This window comes from Aspergillus homomorphus (assembly GCF_003184865.1).
Source record: "Aspergillus homomorphus CBS 101889 unplaced genomic scaffold BO97scaffold_92, whole genome shotgun sequence".
NCBI lineage: Eukaryota > Fungi > Ascomycota > Eurotiomycetes > Eurotiales > Aspergillaceae > Aspergillus > Aspergillus homomorphus.
In genome coordinates this window covers 1-17,419 of record NW_020291978.1, presented here as the reverse complement: position 1 = coordinate 17,419, position 17,419 = coordinate 1, and the positions used below count along the sequence as shown (strand labels likewise).

Sequence of the window (17,419 nt, the reverse complement as noted above, 5' to 3'; positions counted from 1 at the left end):
CCTTCCCCTCATATTCATGTAACCTGCAACAGGGCTCGGGCTTGGAAGGTGCATTCGTTCTCCGTATGTTAATTAATGCTCTCATGCTCTAGAGTCAAACGACCGGTGTTTCCCTCAATGTTGAAATGATTGCTCTTCATACATACATATTCTAAGCTCTGCGATATCACAACCAGCTTCTAAAAGAAGCACGTATACGTACTACTCCACCTCCACTCAACCGACATACCCAAACGCGTCTTGAGCATTGATCGTGCGGGGATTATTCATGGGTAGGTAGGTTATGCCAATGAGGAGGAGCATATTTTACCCAATGTCGAAAAGGTGACCAGCCATTGACACATAGTATAAAAGCTGGATCAGGCCAGAAGCACCAGTTCACAAGAGGTCGGCCGACAAAAATCCAGAGAATGACTTTTAGCATAAGATACACCAATCCAGAAAAACTTTTGGTATCCAAAAAGAAAAAGAAAAAACATAGATACAGAGTAAATCTTGTACAGGCGCTGGTCGGGCGGCAAAACTACCTTCAACAAGAAGAAATCATGCTACCTCAGGCTCTGTCCAAAATTCAATATTTGCTGCTGGGGCTCATAAAATATATCCAAATCCGAGATGTTGCAATGGCTGGGTATCGGTGCGATGGGACTTCAAATAAAGTTGCTTATGGGCTTCGCTTGGAGAAGTTGCTGGGGGTTCGAGAGTTAGGACTCGGCCGGGTTGCTGCAGGGTTCGCTTGGAATTAGCTAGGTCGCTGAGGGATCTGTTAGATACTGGACGGCTTTGCTGGATACAATTGAGTCGCTGCAGGGCTCCGGGTTAGGCGGCGGATGGGGCTTGCTGCTCAGGGCAATCGGTGTCAAGGCGGTTAGAGTTGAAATGGTTTGCTCGGGCGATTGTCGCGTCAGGGAAGTTGAACTGCGCATGTGGCGCGATACTACCTCAGGCATTGTCAAATGGGCGAACGATTGGGGGCGCTTCATACGCGCGATCCGGTTTTGTCGGCCTTCGCTTGGGTGGTGCTGTTGCTCTCGGAAAGGTAATCGCCTACAACTGCTTCGGTGACAGGGCCATGGTAGAATCGTTTGCCGCTGATGTACCAGTAGACCAGTGCAAACAGCAGGACGAACACCAAGAAGACGCAGGCGTAATTCATCTGAAGGGTAAACAGAGATAGTCAGCCTTTGAGGCTACGGAGGTAAGAAAGCAGCAATCACTTACGTTACTTGCTGTCACAGGCCTGGCGGTGGGCAGAACAAAGATGACACTGACGAACAGTGTCCATACGCAAGCCCAAGCGTTGATGAATGTGCTGAATCTACCCATGTGCCACGGACCGGGCTTGAACTTGCCGAAGAAGAGTTTGCACAGAACAGGAATGCAGTAACTCCAGTCAAGAGCAATAGAGCACAGGGTAAACACGGCGGAGATTGCAGTGTAAGAACCCAAGGCAATGAGGTTGATGGCAATGCAAAGGAAGACGGAGATCCAGACGGCATTGAGAGGAGTACCAGTCAGAGGAGTAACCTTCATCCAGACGTTCGAGAAAGGCAGCATTCGATCACGCGAGAATGCAAAGACCGTACGACCGAGAGCTTGCATGGCAGTGAACGTGACGAACTTGATGATGAGCAGAGCACAGATGGTGAAGAAGATTCCACCTGCCTTGCCAAGGCTGTTGTAGAAAAGCTGCGCAACGGGCTGCTCCGTCGGAGAGCTCAGGATCCCACTCGGGTCGCCCATGCAGAAGCACAGTACGATGTTGAACAAGAAGCCAGCTAGATAGGTGAATAACATGGCCAGAGAAATTGCCCAAGGCGCCTTGATCTCGGGGTTGCTGATCTCTTCCGTGATATGCGCAGTCGCATCATAGTCAGTCATGGTCCAGCTGACCGACAAAAAACCAAACAGGAAGCTGAAACCAATCGGTTGCCAGCCAGAAGTCGACTCCACATGCGTGAAAACATATGAGGCGTCGTTCTTGTTCTCAGTCATCGCCAGCAGAGCAATGGAGCAAGAAACCAGAACCAGGACATGGAAGATAACATAAAACTTGGTAATCTTCTCCATCCAATATGTCGAAAGGGAATTGATCAGACCGGTGCTGATTGTCAGTGCGGCCATGACTCCGACAGTCGTACCGGTGGTGATCTCGTAATCGAAGTCTCTTGACATAGAGACAACGGCTAGAAGCATTTGGGCGGCACCATACTCTGACGAGGCCACACCACAGACTTGTCCCAGGAGGTTCAACCAGCCAGTCAACCTAAGCATATCTATCTCAGCATCCAAGTATGACCAAAACCAGCAGCCGAACACATACCAACTAATGGAAGGAACCCATTCCTCGGGAACCAGTCTCGAAATCGTGAAGTACCTAACATAGGAAGTCAGAAAATTTGTCCACAGATATGATAGAAGCGAAATACTCACAAGCCGCCTGAAGTCGGATACGCAGACACAAGTTCAGCAACGGAGCACTGCAGTAGATTCACATTAGTTATGCCATGCCCACGATACAGTCCAGCCAAGGTACTTGACTCACGGCAAGACACAAGCAGCCCGCCCCCGATATCAGCCAACACCAGATCACAGCACTACTACCTCCGGCTTCCAGTGGATATACCATCGTTGTCATCACGGTGGCGAAAAGACCTGAGATACTAACTGCGAAGGAGAAGGTGGACAGGTAGCCGAATTCTCTCTTGAAGACGGGCTTATACCCGAACTCCTGCGCAAGCTGAGCATCCGCATGGTCGATATTGGCAGCGCGGGTCTTGTTCGCTTGAAGGGCTGGGTCAAGATTCAGGGTCTGATCAGTATTTGTCTTGACGTCCGCCATTGTCACTTGTCCGAAGAGAGGTTGCCGAGAGCGATAAATCCATGCAAAGGTAGAGTAAAGCAGAAGAAGAAACAGGAGCAATGGAAGAACCTTCTGTAATCGTAGCAGTTTTTTTTTTTTTTTTTCGCACTTTTGAGGGGTTCCTTTCAGAAGGTTTTATTGTGCCTCCAGCCCGCAAAAGCAGGAATCCAGTCTAAGATGCTTTGGGTAAAGCCTCACAAGATGCCGGTGTTGGCCGTCAGTGGAACTCGATAGATTGGCAAGACGTTGAAGAGCTAGTCCAAAGACAAGTTACTGAGGAGCTGATAGGAAAGAGGGGGAGGCGATGAAGCACCACAGCAGGTGGGGCTTCAAGATAAGCGGTCTTGCGGCCCTGCCCCTCCAGTCCGTTCATCGTTCCACCGGGATATCTAAAGAGCAACAAAACAAGCAGTCAGTGAATAATAGGTTGTTGAGTGGCAGATTGGCCCTTTCTGCCCTTCCCGCCCACGGGACCGCTTTGCTCAACTTAGTTTAGTGCCTGAGCCATGCATTAACCCTGATTGAAACTAGTGCATCTCATAGTAGTTCTTCCCCATTGGTTATCTCGTATTAGTCCGAGCGCCATGTGGAACATTGTGCAAAGCTGGTTTCATTGAGTGGTCGAGGCTCGGAAAACGTTCCTTGGCTACCAGTTCATGTGGAGATCTGAAGCCTCCACTGTAGGAGACTCAGTTTCTGGAGAGTACAGTTTTGCATGTGATAATGGAGGTCGGTAATTATTGTTGGGAAGGAAAAGTGCTTGAAAAGATAAATTAGACCATGATTCAGATTCGTTGGGAAGCAATGGAGACAAGAATTACACATTTTCAACATGTAAGCTTAACACAGGCCAGGATTCACACCGAATGATCACTAGAGATGCAACCCCCCAGTTAGTGGCTTACTTGACCTGTTTTATCGTGCAGCAAGGGACGGTCAGCCGCCGGCCAGGGGCTCTCATTGGTGATTGATCCCGGTCGGCTTAATGAGGTCGCAGCGTAAGAAACCAATGGAAGGCTTGGCTCTTTCAGAAGGAAAATAAACAAGACGAGGGGGTTCGGTCGATATGTCAGGTCAGGGCGATGACTCGATGTGTGCCACTGCCATATACCAGAATGAGCAAAACCATCCCATGGCTCAACGGCCATCACATACCTTCACAATTCGCGGAAAAGGAAGAGCAAGTGTCTTCGGAAAGGCTCGCAGGAGTGCATATCGACTTGCTCGTATTACAAGCGACCTCTGGGACTCAGTCCGACGATAACATGTCGTGAGCGCAAGACCGCCCCCTCAGTGAGCCAGGAACTGTCTGTCGAACAAGGGAGACAGTTCCGTCTTGGCGTGGTTTGACACTCTCCGCAGGGTGGCAGATCTAGACGGGACTTGGCCTACCCTACTCACCTGGGAATAAGGAACGCAAGCATCGACTCTTACTACGCTGAATTGATTGGCTTCCTCCCATATGCAGCATGCAGATGATATAACCTTGAAGTCTTATGTACTGTACTATTCGGACAAATCTATAGCAACTTCAGCCTTGACGCAATGAAGCAACACACGACAACGAACGCGACGAAGCACCCCACAATCCCAAAGAACCATGCCAGACCCTCGGCATCCTGTCCAGGAACTTGGACGTTCATGCCCCACAGCCCCGTAATCGTATGCAACGGCACAAAGATACTCGCGAGGACTGTCACCTTGCTCAGAATCTCGTTGATACTCAAACTCAATCGGATGTTGTTGACGCTCATCTGAGCCAAGAAGTTCGCCTGCGACCGACCGACAATCTCATCGAAGTGGGATAGACTGGTCAACGTGGTCACCAGATGATCTTGCACATCACCCAGGTACACTATCATTTCTCCTTTTGGGAATACGGCGTTCTGGCTCTTGGCCTGGCAGCGCTTGACAAAGCCGTTAATAACATCGTTCTTCCCGCTCAGAAGGTTAGTGAGTTGGGTGATGCTCTTGTGCAAACGATCGACAAGAGGGATCAAGGTCTTCACGTCGTCGACCCGCGCCATGAACACCTGGTCTTCGATGGCATCGCAGTCTCGTTCCGCGGCTCGCATATAGGGGCCGAAACTGTCAATGATGTCGTCGCTGTTACGTAACAAACGCATTAGCACACTTATTACTGCAGACCTATCGGAAATCTCTCACATCAAGGCATAACATATCCATTCGCTCGACAGCGTTGCTGGATCCTGCATCCGACGAATTCGGTCCAGTACCCGCGAAACATGATTACATCCACTGGGCGAGAATGTGACGACAGCGTTCTTGAAGACGAGGATGTAGAACCCGGCCGAATCAGGGATGGTATGTGGCTCGGTGGTGAGCGACTTAATCCGTCTCAAATCAATGCCTTCCTTTGCTGACCGCAGAGTCTGGAATGAGATTAGATAGTAGTTCCGGAAGGTTTCGATTTTCTCTCGTGTCTCGCGCGTGACGATATCTTCAGCAGTCAAGGGGTGGATCGATAGGGCCTGCCCGACCACGTTGACATCCTCTTCGGACGCATCACAGATGTCCAGCCACCAGGCATCTGCTTTAAGGCTATTTGTTTCTGGGGATTGCTCGGGCTGGTCGGTCAGAAGGCCTTCAAAGGTTGATGCCACCGTGACTTTTTGCGATTGACAGGAAAAGTGGGTGAAGCGAGGGGTCTCTTCGGAATGCATGGTGTGTGATCATAGGCTCGCACCAGGCAGCCAGAATGGGAATGACATCAAATTTCGGATGGCAGAGAAGTCCGCAAATGGAGATGATCAACCCATTGACTTGTAGGTGTCCAAGGCGTCGGACTAGAGGTGTTTTGAATAACAGTGAGCGGTCCCATACGTGAAGCTAACACTGTAGGACCAGTAGTATGGCTTGGGAGGAAAAGAGAGACAGTAGCGAGGTCAGAGAATATACCAGGAGACCAGAGAGTAAATGAGGAGAATGGGGGTGAGGACCTTAAGGACCGCCAGCCCTGTAGGGCTGAAGGGGTGGAGACTGGCTGGTCCAGGTGGAGCCGACAAGCCCAACTTTTTCGTCTTGGGAGCCAGTCAAATAGCCCAAGACATCAGATGTGGCCTCATGCCCCTTGGAAAAGGGGTCTGGTTGGCTGTCTCCTGCTCCCACCCGTAGAAGCTGTCGGAAAACCGGCATCAACGGCAAAGTCTTCTAGCCAGACCGTCAACTCCAGGCAGCACCATTTTCACTCTCGGAATATATCAGTCGCCTTGCCATCTGCGACGTCACAGACCAATGCGATCAAGGATAGCATATTAGTGGCTTAAAATAGTACCAGAATTTCGGGGGAAGAGCGCACTTGATGAGTATATAGGTTGCTGTCCTCCTCCCAGGAGCTGCGAAATGGTAGTACAATAGCCTACACGGCAGACTAAACCATAGCACAACCTGCAATGCAATAACGTTTCCTAAGGCACAGGGGTACCTGGTCATTTTCGGACTTGACTAAGATGGCATTTTCTTTTCTGTAAGCTGATGATCACGAAGTGTCTTGATTCGAAGTCCTCACCAATCAGGCGAGCTACCGTGTCGATCCTGAAATACGCTATCCTGGTCGTCTTACGCCCTCTACTTGTAGTGATCGCTACCGGAGCGATTGTGTCGCTATACCGTTCTGGGATGTCTATCTTCCAGCAACTTCCGTCGATCCTCTCTGAGCTGTACGTCCCCGCACTTGTCTTCGTCTTGATGTGGCTGACACATCTTTAGATGCCTTGCTGCATAACGCGCAGCACCAGCCGCGACACTATACAATTAATACTCGAATGTTAGCCCACATTTGCATCCAATCACATTCATTAAATCAATTTTCTGTTTGATAGACTCATATACTTAGCTTCTGGCTCTTATCTCGCACTTGAAACCGCACAACTTGCAAGAAAATTGGAGTGTATCACTTCCCCCTCTCCCCAACTGCAACCCCCAGGAGCACCGTCTTCGCCCATGACATCTTGATGACGCCTTCAACAGCGCTGGAGCAAAAACGAAAAAGAAGATGCCGCGACTGGGACTCGAACCCAGAATCTGCACTCCACCCGCATAGGTATAAGACCCCGGGGGCTCTGCAATGTTAATACCACTACACCACCGCGGCTATGTTGTTGAAGACGGCGGAGCTTAACTCCATGATAACTCCACTTTGATTAGTGCCTCAGGCATCAGTATTCAAGTGCCTCAGCGTCGATAAGTTTGTATGATGGTGAAGAATCTTGGGGAATCGGAGATGATTTGGTATGCTTTTGTGAGTAAGGAGTGCTAGAGAATCCGGTTTTCGAAAGAACGTACTTTGATTATCGCTAGTGTTTCTTCACCAGCATCAAAGACAGGGTAAGAGATCCATCGAGGAGGGAAAAGTCGATGACAGGTGGAGACAGGGGTCTTCGACCTACTAGTACTTTCTAACACTAGGGAAGGTGGAGGCAAATAAGGTATTGCTTTAGTTTTGCTTAGATCGAATCGCTTGCTCTTTCTGCATCATCCTTGTATCACATTCACCAAGGGTCTTGGTCTATATAGTTATACCGCAGCTAGTACTCACTTTGTATAAAATTCTATGCCAGGTTATTATCATACTACAATTATAAGACGACTTCACGTCAGGAAGAGGAAGCCAGCCAAAACCATCTCCAAACATCGCCCCGAGCTAACTAACAGCCGGATACAAAACAAGACACAAGACCAGCTCATCTGCACCTGCAGCCTCGCGAACAAACCAAACCAAACCAAACCAAACCACCAGAACAAACAGCCATTCAAAATTAAACGCTGCATACTCCACCACCACTGCCACCCTCAACTCTTCATCCTACCCTTTGATATTCCCAGAACAAACAACACGCCACAAACGCAAGCAGCAGCCACAGCCCAGCCGATCCTCGTATAACGACATCACGAGCCCGAAAATCACAACACAGCCCCGAGACGCCCCGTGCCCGGCTCCGCGCCTCAAACCAAAGCGAACAAACCCGAACGCAAACGCAAACCCGACGCCAACCGCAGAAGGGCAGGAAGCCTGGTCTTGCAGATTAATCGACACGGTTCTCGCAAGGCTGATCACATCAGCCTATAACCAGCAAGCCCATCCCACCCTCACCATTAATTCTATACTCCCAGCCTTGCTCTAAGATAAGAAAGACCGACCGGAAAAGCAAAAGCAATCACAGGGGAGAGGATAGCGTATGTATAAATACCCGCTTGATCCCGGTTCGTATCATCGTATCGTCGACTTTGCTAACTCAGCTTAGCTGAAAGGGAACTATCGAAGGGTTATCTTTTTGAATCGCTTCACCGGGCCGGAGAAGGCTACTCTACTCTTACAGTCTATTCGAGCGAAGAACAACTCCTACTCCACAGCTCCACCACAGCGAAGAATAACCTCTACCCCACAACTCCACTAAATCGAAGAAGTTGATTTCCGCATCGCCCCACTCACTTTCTCGCTCATAGCAACATATATTCCTGAAACAACATCGCGTGGTGAACCGCGTATCCTTCACGACGAGGCAGACCTCCCACATCTTCCATCACATCATCACCACGTTCATACACAAACCAGCGAGAAAGAAACAATGTGCTTCACCTCTCACAGCAACGAACGTTCATCTCCCGCCAGGTACTCTGCGTACAACAGGACATCAGGAGCAAAGACAAGTTCGTATCCGCGCCGGCATCGGGCTTCGCATGGTGCTTTGACCGTGGGTGGCGGAGGGGGAGGGCATTATAGTGGTGGAGGACATCACGGCGGAGGTGGAGGACATCATGGTGGAGGTTGCGGAGGAGGAGGAGGGCATGGTGGTGGGGGTGGGGGTGGAGGCTGTGGAGGGGGAGGAGGGTCCTGATTTTGCTTTGCATTGCATTGCGAGTAGGTCACAATTGACTACCAGACGTTATAGACTTGTCGTTGGTGATCTGGTCTAAAGGAAAGTGGTGTTGCATGAGCAAATCGGAATGAGTGGGGTGTCATTATCATGATTTATTCAAATACTATCTAACATATACTGTGACATCTATACAAATCTAACCCAAGAAAGATCTCCACTTCTACGCCTCCCGCTTGAGCACCTCCTCGGTCGTCTGCACGAGGATCTCGAACGCCCGCCGGATATACTTCTCCTCGGCGGCCGGGTTGGCGCTGACTACGCGGATGACGTAGACGCCGGCAATGACCGTCGAGGTGATGAAGATCTCACCTCTGGAGTTGATCAACTCGTAGACCTCCTTGGTCAGTTCGTTGGACGCCTCATCCGGCTGCAGAACGGCCGCGTCGTCACCCGTTACGGCGGCGGGGGTGGCAGCCTTGGGGCTCTTGATGCGGAACACGGTGAGCGCGAACGCAGGCTTGGTGATCATCTCAAACATGTCGGGCCGGCTGCGGATCAAATCGGCGAACACCTCCCCGATGCCGATGCTCTTGCGGATGTAGTCCTTCATACCGTTGAGGCCGTAGCTGCGCATCACGAACCAGATCTTCAGCGCCCGGAAGCGGCGGCCCAGTGACATGGACCAGTTGCGGTAGTCGGTCACCTTGCCCGAGTCGGAGTACGGGTTGCGGAGGTAGGCGGGCGTGATGTCAAGGGCGTTGGTGAGATCGTAACGGTTGCGAACGAATAGACAGCTATTGGGTTGCACGGGACATTAGCAACTCTGCACCACCCCCAAGCCAAGCAGCCCACGAAAAGACATACCTTGCATCGAAGTTGACCAGCAACCACTTGTGCATGTTCATGTTAAAACTATCGACGCCCTCCGCGAAATCCTTTGCAATATACTGCCACTCGTCCGCCACGAGGGCCGCGCCGGCATACGCGGCATCGATATGCACCCAGATGCGCTGCCAGTGGGCCTTCTCGCGCAGGACGGCCTTGATCTCGGCGAAGCGGTCGACGGCACAGGTGTTGGTGGTGCCCAGGCCCAAGGTGATGAAGTAGGGGGTGAGGCCGGCGGCGTCGCACTGCTCGAGGGTGGCGCGCAGGCCGGCGGCGGTCATCTCCAGATTATCCTCCAGCCTGGCGGGGACGGCGCGGAAGCGGGTGCCGGCAAGCAGGGCGCCCTTGGCGGTGCTGCTGTGGGCCTGGTTGCTGGCGAGGGCGACGAGACGAGGCCGCAGCTCCATCATGCGGTCCTCGTACTCGACGGTATCGGGCGCCAGGCCCTCGGCGACGACCTGCTCGGTGACGCGGCGCTCGCGCGCGGCGATCATCATCGTCGCCACCGTGTCGCTGGCCGTCACCTGGATGACGCCGCCGCCGCGGTTCGCCGACGTGCTCAGGAAGCACTCCGGCAGCGCCAGCGCCTTGGCCAGCCAGTCCATCACGATCGTCTCCAGCTCCGTGCACGCCGGCGAGCACAGCCAGTTGAACGCCGGCGCCGTGAACGCCGCCGAGTACATCTCGCCCAGGATGCTGGGGTACGTCACGCCCGCCGGGAAGAACGCCATGAAGTTCGGCGACTGCCAGTGTGTGAGGCCCGGCTTGATCTTCTCCTCGATGTCCGCTTGGATCTGCGCCCATTCCTCCGGCTTCTCCGGCGGGTTCTCGGGAATCAGCGGACGCAGGTAGCCCGGTTCGACAGTCGGGAGGACGCGCTGGTTGGGGAGGCCGTCGAAGTAATTGATGACTGCTGAGCGTTAGCACCGAGAGCCTTGATTCTCGCTACCATTGCCACTGACTCTCATCAATTGCAGCATGAGCTGCTGTCCTGAATTGTTCGCGATCCATTGTGCGGGGAAGGGCTCGGCGCTTCGCACTGCGCCTCTCGAGGGATTGGAGGGAGGGAGTGGGATGGAATATAACTCAATGGGAAATATGATAGACAAAACACACGTCACACAGCGTCTATCAGCAGGGGAACATTCAAAGAGGTTTCAATGGCGATGGCACAAGAAATTTCAGTGGCATGAGAAGCTTTTTATCGATAAAGCCAGGTGGGGAAGTCAATTCGAGAGCGCGTGCTTCCGTTCCGCAGTTCCGCTATTCCGCCATTCCGAGCTAAACGCTACACCTATCCAGGAATAGTGTCAGCCCGCCATCCAATTGCCTGGAATATCCGCAACAGTCAGAGAGCCATATTTGCTTCCTCTGCACGTTACTTTCCGAGATGGTTCTCGGAGCTTGAAGCCCCCTGCTGCACGCCCTGCCATTGACAAGTGACCCACATTTGGAGATCTCTGGTCATCATTGCAGTCGGGAAATCGAGGCTAATTCAACATCAAGCGTAGTTTGGTTTTCTTTTCTGTTTTGTGCTGGATCAAAGAATCTCTTTGGTGTGCACTCTTTTCAAAAGTTTAGTATGTCCAAAGGGGTCAGTCACGATAGCACAAAGAAGCCAATTCTATATGTAGAGCCATCAAGCTAACATAGATGGCTTTAACGACACATTGAAGCCCACACGATGGAGTAAGACACTTGCTAGCATCAAACCATAATTGATGCACAATCCTCGGTCTCTAAGATGAGTATTTCAAGAGGATATCTATCATCTCTCCTACCTCTTCGTTTGGCCCCCCTTTCCAGAGCACTAGTCCCACTAGACGTTACTGGCACCTCAGATAAGATGATTACTCTGGTTCAGAGCTGGACGCCGAAACCGGGATCCGCAAATAACAGTGATGATGACTTGCCCCCACTGTCTTATAGTGACAGATTAAGGAGAAGTAGGAGAAAATCACCACGAACCCCGGACCAGAATCAAAGACACCCGCTTGCAATCGCTCTGTAACAATACTATCCCTGATATGCTTCTGTGGTAGACTCTGAATCCCTGGGTTGATCTTAAAATCGAGGCTTCTACAGCAACGTGTGGGACTTGCGAAAAGCTAGGACCTTAAAAAAGAGCCGGGGTAGGCCAACTGCTATTCCAAATTCTGCACGTAGACTGAACGACCTAGCTAGTGGTAATCACCGCAGCCGTGACGGTTTCAATTCCCTTGGATAGAAGAATCCGATTGATGGATGTTGATGTATGCAAGCTTCCCCGCACTCACGTGCCACCGGTTTGTAATCATGATAAGTTAAGCTATAAAAGCCAATCTCGTACACTTCAAATCACCTCATTTCTTCCTTTATTCAGAAAACAATTCCGTGCGGAGAATATCATCATGCCTATTGCCAAGGCCATCGCTGATGGAACCGTCCTGGCTGAGGCCACGACCTGGGAAGAAGTCGAAGGCAATATCTATGTATGCTTCACTCGGACCCCGAACTATGTGATTCAGAGCTCACATCCAAGAAGTTCCCTCATTCAGCAATCAAAGATGCCTCTCTTTTAGTCCCGACGGATTTGTCAACGTTTTGCCCATGGAAGGGACATGCTTCGTATTATTCCGTCGTGATGGGAGGTCGGTCATCAAAGCCCTCTTCCTGATTCTTCCGAAGACGTGACTAATTTCATGGAAATTCCAGACAAGACAATCCCAAACGCAGCGTGGTATTATGCCGAGCCTTACGATGCTGCCATGAAGATCAAAGGCCATGTGGCTTTCTGTGAGTTCACTCAAGTCTGACTTGGCGGGCGAAGGCTGAGACAATATCCTTTAAGATACCAGTAAGATCGATGTCACAGTTGAATGAGAAAAGGCAGCGAAATGCGCCATCTGAGGTCAGTTAGCTAGGTTTGATAAATAAATTATGAGTTGAAATTAGTTTAATGCCGAGATTCAAGGGGCATGGTCTAATTCCAAGCGCTAACTCAGCATATGGCTTGTAAATATCATCCATGACATAGTAATAGCCTTAGGGTGAGACAACCAGACATAAAACCCGCTATTCTCGAGATGGAGCTGTTATGTAAGCTGAATTGCTGTAGTTTTCAATATCCCTCGCCAAACTTTCCAGTTAATCGATAGTCAAAGGACAGTTGCGAGGCAGGCTCGTGTCCGTCAACTCATTCAGCAGATCGGTCCAATCCGAGCTCTCTAGCGCCAGGTTGTTACCACTTTCCAACATCTCTGACCAAATGTCTTCGAGTTGCTTGTCACCGGATAAACATGTGGTTACGGCCTCCATTGAATCACCATGCACGTTAATCGTCGTGGAAGGCATATTGTAAACACCGGATGCGACTGGAACAATGCAGGCCGATTCTTCGACCAAGCTAGGCGCAAGCATAGTATCTGATGAACTCATCTCGACAGGTTGTGCGGCAAATGATTGTTTCCCACTCTTCCAATGTTTCTGTAGCACACGCATCATGGCGTTTATTCCTTCTCGCACCAGTAAAGATGACTCGTGTGCCTTGCTTAGCATGCGACAGGCATCGAGCACTTCCTCTTTCCTCTTGTCCGCCAGAATATCATCCCAGTTGAAACAAACATCCATCAGCAGTATCACGGCAGCCATGAACACGTGATGGATCACCGACCAGACAACCGAGATGGGAGGGTGACGGCCGAGATCGCCTTCATCCATGATTCTCTTAATTTCGAGCACTTTCCGAGCGGATTGCAGGCAGATGACGTGCGAATATGCGTAGGAAGGCTCTCGTGCGCCACGAATGAAGTGATGTCGATGCAACCGACATAGCCGAGAATAGTATCCTTGCTGTAGAACGTATTTCTGCCATGCAATTGCCGGTCGCTCTTTGTAAATCGGCTCAAATCGACGTCGGGATCCAGGGTCTAGGCGAAAGAATTCGGGAATCTCAGAGATCAAGTGATGAAATTTACGGTCCAGCTCAAGGATTCTGCCGTAGTCCAGTTCTTGACCATGAAGATGATCGTAAGATGTTGCATCAATGATCTCTCGGCATATAACCGCCAGCTTGAGACGCTGAAGGGCATAGGACATATCTGTAGGTACGGAGTCAGGCCTTGAGGATACAACCCCTTCCTTCTCTATGATCGTGTCGTCGACGTTTGAAGGCTGCTGAACATTCATATGGTTCTGTTGTATCGAGTAAGTCCACTCTTGAGGGCCACTCAGGTTCCCTAGAAGCCTTGAAGTGGTCATCAGCGACTCACACTTCGACACAACTTTGAAATATGCTAACACTTACCAATCATAAGATACCAGGTCCCACCAAAGCCGCCTTTTCAGTTCTACTTCTAATGAGTCATAGCCCACCGCCTTTCTTTCTTCGCGCAATCGCTGTAGATCGACACAATGAAGCATGAGGATTTTCGCTTGACTGATAATGGACCCAAGAGCAAAAAGAGCGCTGACAGATGGCTGTATATTCCAGGTGCAGAGATTGTGCATCACGATCATAGTAGCTTGTAGCCCTTCGATAGTGGGTGAGACGGTATAATTGCTCTGAATCAAGGTGGCACCTGTCAAGTATGAGAGCTCACGACTGCATGCCTCGGCGTCGGCGGAAGACTCCAGAGACAGTTGCAAATAAAGAGAGCTTGCCATTATGCTAAAAAGCAAAGCCAACTGATCTAGAATAATTGGTGATCCAAGTTCGACCGAGCGATAGATATTATCCACCTGAGATCTGACGCGGCTTGCAATAATAATATGATACAATGGTCCGACGTAATCGATATAGTACTGAAGCAGTGCCATGGCCTTGTCTCTGTTCGGAAGATAGGACCTCACATCGATAGTTGCTGGATTCTCCTTGGAGGCAGACCATGTCATGTACGGATATGCCGGAGATGATGGGGAGAGGCCAGCTCCAGGCGTTGAACTTGGGGTTCGATTACTTCGAGGCCCACCAAGTCCGTCACGCAGCCATTGTGGGGTCACCGTCGGAATTCTCGCCGCCATATGGATATTCTCAAGCCAGTCGGCTGTCTGCATCAATTCCCTGTTGTTTCGAGATTCCACGGCACTTATCGTTACAGGGGAGTCATTGTCTTGTGGTTTCTGAGTGATGATAGATGTTTCATGGCCTGCTGGATGTGTCTCTTGGAATTTGCTGTCTTCTCTGGTGGCACTTGATCGTTCGTACCTACAGGGCAGTCCGCGTATCGAGCAGCTTCCACATGGTTGTTGTCGATCGCATTTTATCTTCTTAGTTCTGCATGATACACAAGAGACAGGATCCTGTCGAGGTGCTCGTTTCGATTGGCTGTTGAGTGATTCTGGTGTGGCCTTCCGCTTCATATTGCAGCCGGCGGCAGCTCCTCGTCCCAACGCGTCATGCGACAGAAAAGTCGCGACTTGCCACCTTGCATGGAAGACTGACAAGTGATTTGGCTACTAGTTGGCAAGGCTTAGACTGGTTGTTGAGTGTAAGTTGCGGTAGGAGAGTTGTTGACAACGGGAAGCTGTGAGGCTGCCGCTTCCGCTCGGAGGTTCCGCGGAGAGTCCGGGCGCCGGAGCGGGCAAGCGAGCATCATCACTAAACAATGGTCTTGGTATACAATATCAAAGTTCAACACATCCACGGAGGCTCCGGACGGAGCGCCCTGGAACTCAAGAAATATGTCCCAGCTCTGTTATAAAAGCGTTCAGAGTGCATCTGACGGCTAAGAGTCGATTGGTATCTCATATCCAAGCACATACACCACACCTTGGGAATTCCAGCTGATCTCCCAGAATGAGTGACTCCGGCCGATCTCACATCTTTTCGAAGCCTCCTAGCGAGTACACGTGAGTGTTTACTGAAATTATTGTTTACAATTACCGGGCAAGCTGATGAGTCCAGGCCGCGAGCATGCCTAATGCTTCTAGGTTCCTTCACCGGCGTCTTCTGCACCGTTGGCTTTATGAACTCATTCGGATTATTCGAGGAGTATTATGCGAAAAGTCAATTGGCCGAAGAGTCGCAATCTACCATCGCCTGGATAGGAGCAATCGCCGTATTCTTTATCTTCTTCGTATCAGTCGTGTCAGGCCCATTACTCGACACAATCGGACCCAGAGTTCGTCTTCTGCAGCAACCTCCTCTGCCAGGGACCCCGCTGACTTGCCAACAGATACTACTATGTGTAGGGTCCTTCGGAACAGTCTTCTCGCTTATGATGACTTCTCTGTGTCATGAGCTCTATCAATTCATCCTCGCTCAAGGAGTCCTCCTAGGGATCTCCCAATCCCTCCTAACATGCCCGATGATAGCCCTAGTCGGACAACACATCAAGGTCAAACGTGGCTTCGCAGTGGGGATCGTGATCTCCGGCTCGTCACTCGGGGGAGTCATCTGGCCGATAGCAGTCAACAAGCTCCTCCAAGACCCGCGCATCGGCTTCGGCTGGACCATGCGCATCGTGGCCTTCATCATGATCCCACTCCTGGCCGTATCATGTCTCTGCTGCCGGCCCCCAGCCAAGCCCCTACCAGCCATAACCCCCGAATTCCAAGCAGCAGCAGTCGACACCGAGAAATCCAGCCCACGCATCTCCCAGGACCAGCCCCCGAAGCCCGAGCACGAACCATCCATCCTCAAAAATCCATCCATGCATCTAACCTGCCTCGCCTTCTTCATCATCTACTTCGGAATGTTCTCGCCGTTCTTCTATACAACCTCCTACGCCGTCGCGCAAGGCTTCTCCGCCGACCTAGCGTTCTACACCATCTCCATCATCAACGGCGCGTCGCTGTTCGGGCGAATCCTCCCTGGAATCCTGGCGGACCGATACGGGCGTTTCAACTGCTGCTTTGTGGCGACGTTCCTATCCGGGATTATTGCGCTTTGTTGGACGAAGGCTACGTCTGTGGCCGGGTTGGTGGTCTTCTCTGCCGCATATGGACTTGCTTCCGGGGTAAGCGAGGGTCTTGACTCCTTGGGATCATCAGCTGATGAGATGATATAGGCTATCTTGTCACTGCAACAGGCGTGTGCGCTGCAACTCGCGACACCGAAGAGCATCGGTCTCGCGGTTGGAGTTGTGATGGCTTCGGCGGCGTTGTCGTAAGGATTCTCCAATACAGTCTGCTTCTGAATTACGAAACTGACAAGCTCTAGAGCTATGGCTGGGATTCCGATCAGTGGGGAGCTTGCGCAGAAGTATGGGTATCTGTCTCTCTCGATATATTCGGGCGTGAGTCTTTTGGTGGGGAGTCTGCTACTACTGGCAGCGAGGTTGGCTCAGAGTCGAGAGGTGTTCGCGGTAGTTTGAGGTCTTCGGGGTGTAAGTGCCATTACACGTTGGTGTGTCTACCGTCCTAGGCCCAATTCCAGCATGATATAAGCTTGTATAGATTATCGTTAGATGAGACTCAACTCCGCTCATAACTGTCCCCAACTTAATCCTGACAAACTCCTGGAGGAATAGCCGTACTGCCCACCCTCCTAATCCTGCGATATCTAGCACCAGCTCCCAGGCCCCTCTTCGCAAACCCCTTCCAGATCTCGCACCGATTCTTACCCCCAGTGAGCGCCACATCAGCATCCAGAATCGCATCGCGGGCTTGCACGAAGGTTGGATTGCACGGTTGTCTGCTTCGTAGTCAGCTTTCCTTCCGTTGCTCCCAAAGTCCCCTCTACGCCGAAGAGAAGAAAGATAGTACTCACAGCGCCATCCCATCGACCACCAACTTCATGCTCAAATACCGCCCATCCATCTGCATCCCCTTTCCACCAGTGCCATTACCACCACCAACCCCAGCCCGCCTCCCCCGCCGTCTTCCCTCCTCCTCCTCCTCCTCCTCCTCC

General features: G+C 51.2%; 7 protein-coding genes and 1 non-coding gene across 8 annotated transcripts; 2 read left to right on the top strand and 6 right to left on the bottom strand.

The window, feature by feature from the left end:
* Positions 1-979: 979 nt before the first annotated feature.
* Positions 980-2,842, bottom strand: BO97DRAFT_358149 (amino acid transporter; the record flags this gene model as incomplete). Its single annotated transcript, XM_025692240.1, has 5 exons — positions 980-1,156; positions 1,222-2,266; positions 2,318-2,377; positions 2,434-2,480; positions 2,546-2,842. 5 exons carry the CDS (start codon positions 2,840-2,842, stop codon positions 980-982), a joined length of 1,626 nt encoding a protein of 541 aa, XP_025545877.1.
* A 1,475-nt stretch (positions 2,843-4,317) lies between these two features.
* On the bottom strand, positions 4,318-5,851 carry BO97DRAFT_409463 (magnesium transporter CorA family protein). Its single transcript, XM_025696069.1, has 2 exons — positions 5,030-5,851; positions 4,318-4,969 (listed from the first exon to the last, which is right to left on the bottom strand). The coding sequence occupies exons 1-2, from the start codon at positions 5,545-5,547 to the stop codon at positions 4,384-4,386; spliced, it is 1,104 nt and encodes a 367-aa protein (XP_025545876.1). The 5' UTR covers positions 5,548-5,851; the 3' UTR covers positions 4,318-4,383.
* A 1,028-nt stretch (positions 5,852-6,879) lies between these two features.
* BO97DRAFT_t299 lies at positions 6,880-6,977 on the bottom strand. The gene has a single exon. It is a non-coding gene; the product is annotated as a tRNA-Arg (tRNA).
* Positions 6,978-8,932: 1,955 nt separating this feature from the next.
* Positions 8,933-10,599, bottom strand: BO97DRAFT_379867 (putative aromatic-L-amino-acid decarboxylase; the record flags this gene model as incomplete). Its single annotated transcript, XM_025693179.1, has 3 exons — positions 8,933-9,497; positions 9,568-10,498; positions 10,551-10,599. Coding segments are annotated over 3 exons (1,545 nt in total), but the record flags the coding sequence as incomplete, so codon positions are not given.
* A 1,355-nt stretch (positions 10,600-11,954) lies between these two features.
* Positions 11,955-12,565, top strand: BO97DRAFT_401440 (DUF427 domain-containing protein). Its single transcript, XM_025694341.1, has 4 exons — positions 11,955-12,059; positions 12,113-12,218; positions 12,283-12,363; positions 12,419-12,565. Exons 1-4 carry the CDS (start codon positions 11,979-11,981, stop codon positions 12,448-12,450), a joined length of 300 nt encoding a protein of 99 aa, XP_025545874.1. The 5' UTR covers positions 11,955-11,978; the 3' UTR covers positions 12,451-12,565.
* A 149-nt stretch (positions 12,566-12,714) lies between these two features.
* Positions 12,715-15,047, bottom strand: BO97DRAFT_401437 (Zn(II)2Cys6 transcription factor; the record flags this gene model as incomplete). The annotated part of the gene is made up of 2 exons (XM_025694340.1): positions 13,874-15,047; positions 12,715-13,813 (listed from the first exon to the last, which is right to left on the bottom strand). The coding sequence occupies exons 1-2, from the start codon at positions 14,926-14,928 to the stop codon at positions 12,715-12,717; spliced, it is 2,154 nt and encodes a 717-aa protein (XP_025545873.1). The 5' UTR covers positions 14,929-15,047.
* A 186-nt stretch (positions 15,048-15,233) lies between these two features.
* On the top strand, positions 15,234-16,883 carry BO97DRAFT_466229 (putative MFS monocarboxylate transporter; the record flags this gene model as incomplete). The annotated part of the gene is made up of 5 exons (XM_025699581.1): positions 15,234-15,417; positions 15,473-15,689; positions 15,744-16,526; positions 16,578-16,675; positions 16,730-16,883. Exons 1-5 carry the CDS (start codon positions 15,365-15,367, stop codon positions 16,881-16,883), a joined length of 1,305 nt encoding a protein of 434 aa, XP_025545872.1. The 5' UTR covers positions 15,234-15,364.
* A 127-nt stretch (positions 16,884-17,010) lies between these two features.
* Positions 17,011-17,337, bottom strand: BO97DRAFT_401435 (peptidase M36; the record flags this gene model as incomplete). Its single annotated transcript, XM_025694339.1, has 2 exons — positions 17,011-17,203; positions 17,279-17,337. 2 exons carry the CDS (start codon positions 17,332-17,334, stop codon positions 17,011-17,013), a joined length of 249 nt encoding a protein of 82 aa, XP_025545871.1.
* Positions 17,338-17,419: the final 82 nt, after the last annotated feature.